Genomic DNA, 422 nt, shown 5'->3' on the forward strand with positions numbered 1-422 from the left:
CAGCAGCAGCAGCAGGATCAAGGCGTCCAGCAGCAGCAGCAGCACATGCTGCTGCTGCTGCTGCTGTGTTGCTGCTGCAGAGAGAAGCAGCAAGCTCCCGCTGCAGCGGCAACCAGCAGGGGGGGGTCCCCACCCCAAAAAGGAAAGAACGAACAGAAGATATATGCTGCAGTCTGGGTGTTGCTGCTGCAGTTAGCTGCTGCTGCTGCAGCTGCTGCTGCATATACAGATGCAGCAGCATGGAGGAGGCCTGTGCTACATAACAACTTATAGCTACGAGGTGGTTTTGTCTTGCTGCTGCTGCTGCTGCTGCTCCTCCTGCTGCTGCTGCTGCTGCTGCTGCTGCTGCTGCAGCAGCAGGTAGGCTGATGTCGCAGTGGCTGCCTAGACACCCGAGGAGGCAGCAAACTTGCGGTGGCTGC

General features: G+C 59.0%; 1 protein-coding gene across 1 annotated transcript in view; it reads right to left on the reverse strand.

Moving 5' to 3' along the window:
* EMH_0097870 (uncharacterized protein) overlaps positions 1–241 on the reverse strand; it is a gene marked incomplete at both ends in the record, with an annotated part of 891 nt that extends 650 nt beyond the window's left edge. The window contains 1 exon segment of the mRNA XM_013502619.1: positions 1–241. Coding sequence (XP_013358073.1) covers positions 1–241 — 241 coding nt within the window.
* Between the last annotated feature and the right edge of the window lie 181 nt (positions 242–422).

Source organism: Eimeria mitis, genomic scaffold (assembly GCF_000499745.2).
Source record: "Eimeria mitis Houghton genomic scaffold, Emh_scaff9730, whole genome shotgun sequence".
NCBI classification, from domain to species: Eukaryota; Apicomplexa; class Conoidasida; order Eucoccidiorida; family Eimeriidae; genus Eimeria; species Eimeria mitis.